General features: G+C 35.7%; 1 protein-coding gene across 1 annotated transcript; it reads right to left on the bottom strand.

Moving 5' to 3' along the window:
* Positions 1 to 13: 13 nt before the first annotated feature.
* Positions 14 to 1,702, bottom strand: LOC111381517 (transportin-1-like). The gene is made up of 4 exons (XM_023005306.1): positions 1,468 to 1,702; positions 952 to 1,041; positions 558 to 635; positions 14 to 458 (listed from the first exon to the last, which is right to left on the bottom strand). Exons 1-4 carry the CDS (start codon positions 1,681 to 1,683, stop codon positions 315 to 317), a joined length of 528 nt encoding a protein of 175 aa, XP_022861074.1. The 5' UTR covers positions 1,684 to 1,702; the 3' UTR covers positions 14 to 314.
* Positions 1,703 to 1,708: the final 6 nt, after the last annotated feature.

Here is a 1,708-nt window from a genome sequence, read left to right as displayed (position 1 = left end):
AGTTGACACAATCATCCTACTTCAGCATTACAAATTGTGGTCGTCCAAGTCACTAATCTTCACAACACACTTGCTAATTTATTTGATGATTAATATGTGCCTAGATTCATCAATAATTATCTAAAATCTTGCAAGGTAAAACAAAGACTGTTCATGACGAGGTGAATAATAATTCAGCAAAAATGAAGGACCAATACAACCTGCCAAGTTATTTGCACTACAACCTAAATAAAAAAATTACAATACTTATAACAACAGATACAGGGGAAGCAAGAGTGGAAATGTAATTGTTTGGTACATCCTTAAGCATTGATTCATAAGTATGATGCATTTTGACTCCTGCAGATCAAAAAATGACAACAGGAAAAATTCCTTACCAGCTTCCGCACCTCTGGAGCAGGATCATTAGCAAGAATAAATAAACCTTGCAGATATTTATCCATGGACATATATAATACCTGATAAGAAATGACAATTCAACTCTGTCAGACGGATATAAGCCCTAAATGAAGACATGGAACAGTTCAAACTACAAAGTCTAACTGAGTTGCACTTACTGTTGGCATGAGCATGATGAAATGGTTCACCGTACATAGGGAAAGCTTTCTTAGTGTAGTCTGCGGCGATTGGAAAAGCTGTTTGCAGATAAAGACGATAAACAACAGAAATGTTACGAGGTATTCGATAGAAGACTGATCAAGAAAGCTTATAATATTTAGCTCCTTTTTGGTAAGGATTAAAATCAAATTTTTAGTAGATTTCGATAATAATTGACGAAACGTGTGATTAAAAAGTTATGGATCCCATAAAATATGTAGTTAAAATTAATTGTCGACTTTGATTAAATCCAGACCAAACGAGGGCTTAATTAGCCCAAACAATAATTACAAACTACTTTGTGGGAGTGGTTGAGTAAAGAGGGATGGGGAAAAAGATATAAAATGTGAGAACCTGGAGAAATCTTGGAAGAAAGACATTGATAGGTCGCTCAGATAATCCAGAAATATCAGCGTCAAGCAGTTGTGGTACATCTTCACAAATCTGTGTCAAATCAAATCTTTAAAGGTGTTATCCAGATTCAACTAGATTTGGCAATAGTTATATCACGAAAATAGCCAGCTGCCTTCACAAAATGGTTTGTGGGCGAGCAAAAGGAGGCAACATGCAGTAACAGACCAATAGTTCAGATAATCCAGAATTATGCATAAAGAAGTTGTCACGCGAAATAACTTACAATAATATGTGAAATATTTGCAGTTTACATATCATTCAGAGGAATTATGCTACATGTACATTATGGTGTCCTTATCCATAATGTAAAAGTGGCATAACATCATTTGAGAGTTGAAAAACAGTTTTTTCAACCTTCCAATCATAGAATTCAGCATGTACATTATGGACACCCTTATGGATACCATAATGTACATGTAGAATTATCCAATTCAGAGAGGCGAAATAAATATATACCTTAGACAATGCATCCATAGCACCTTCCATGTGATTGGGGTCATTACTATCTAAGCACTTTACAAGTGCATGCAGCAATTCAGGCCATCCTGAAAGTCCACCAATCTGAACAAGAGTACTAATGATGGTACCAGCTGTAGACCTGATTTGCTTATCCGAGGCTCCCATACAAGGTAACAACTCTGATTTCATATAAAGTTGGTTTGCAGGTGACATGGTTTCGAATGCACTTTTAAGGTTA

This window comes from Olea europaea, unplaced genomic scaffold, assembly GCF_002742605.1.
Source record: "Olea europaea var. sylvestris unplaced genomic scaffold, O_europaea_v1 scaffold23233, whole genome shotgun sequence".
NCBI lineage: Eukaryota > Viridiplantae > Streptophyta > Magnoliopsida > Lamiales > Oleaceae > Olea > Olea europaea.
Note: the sequence above shows the minus strand (reverse complement) of the source record. Positions and strands in the feature narration are given on the sequence as shown.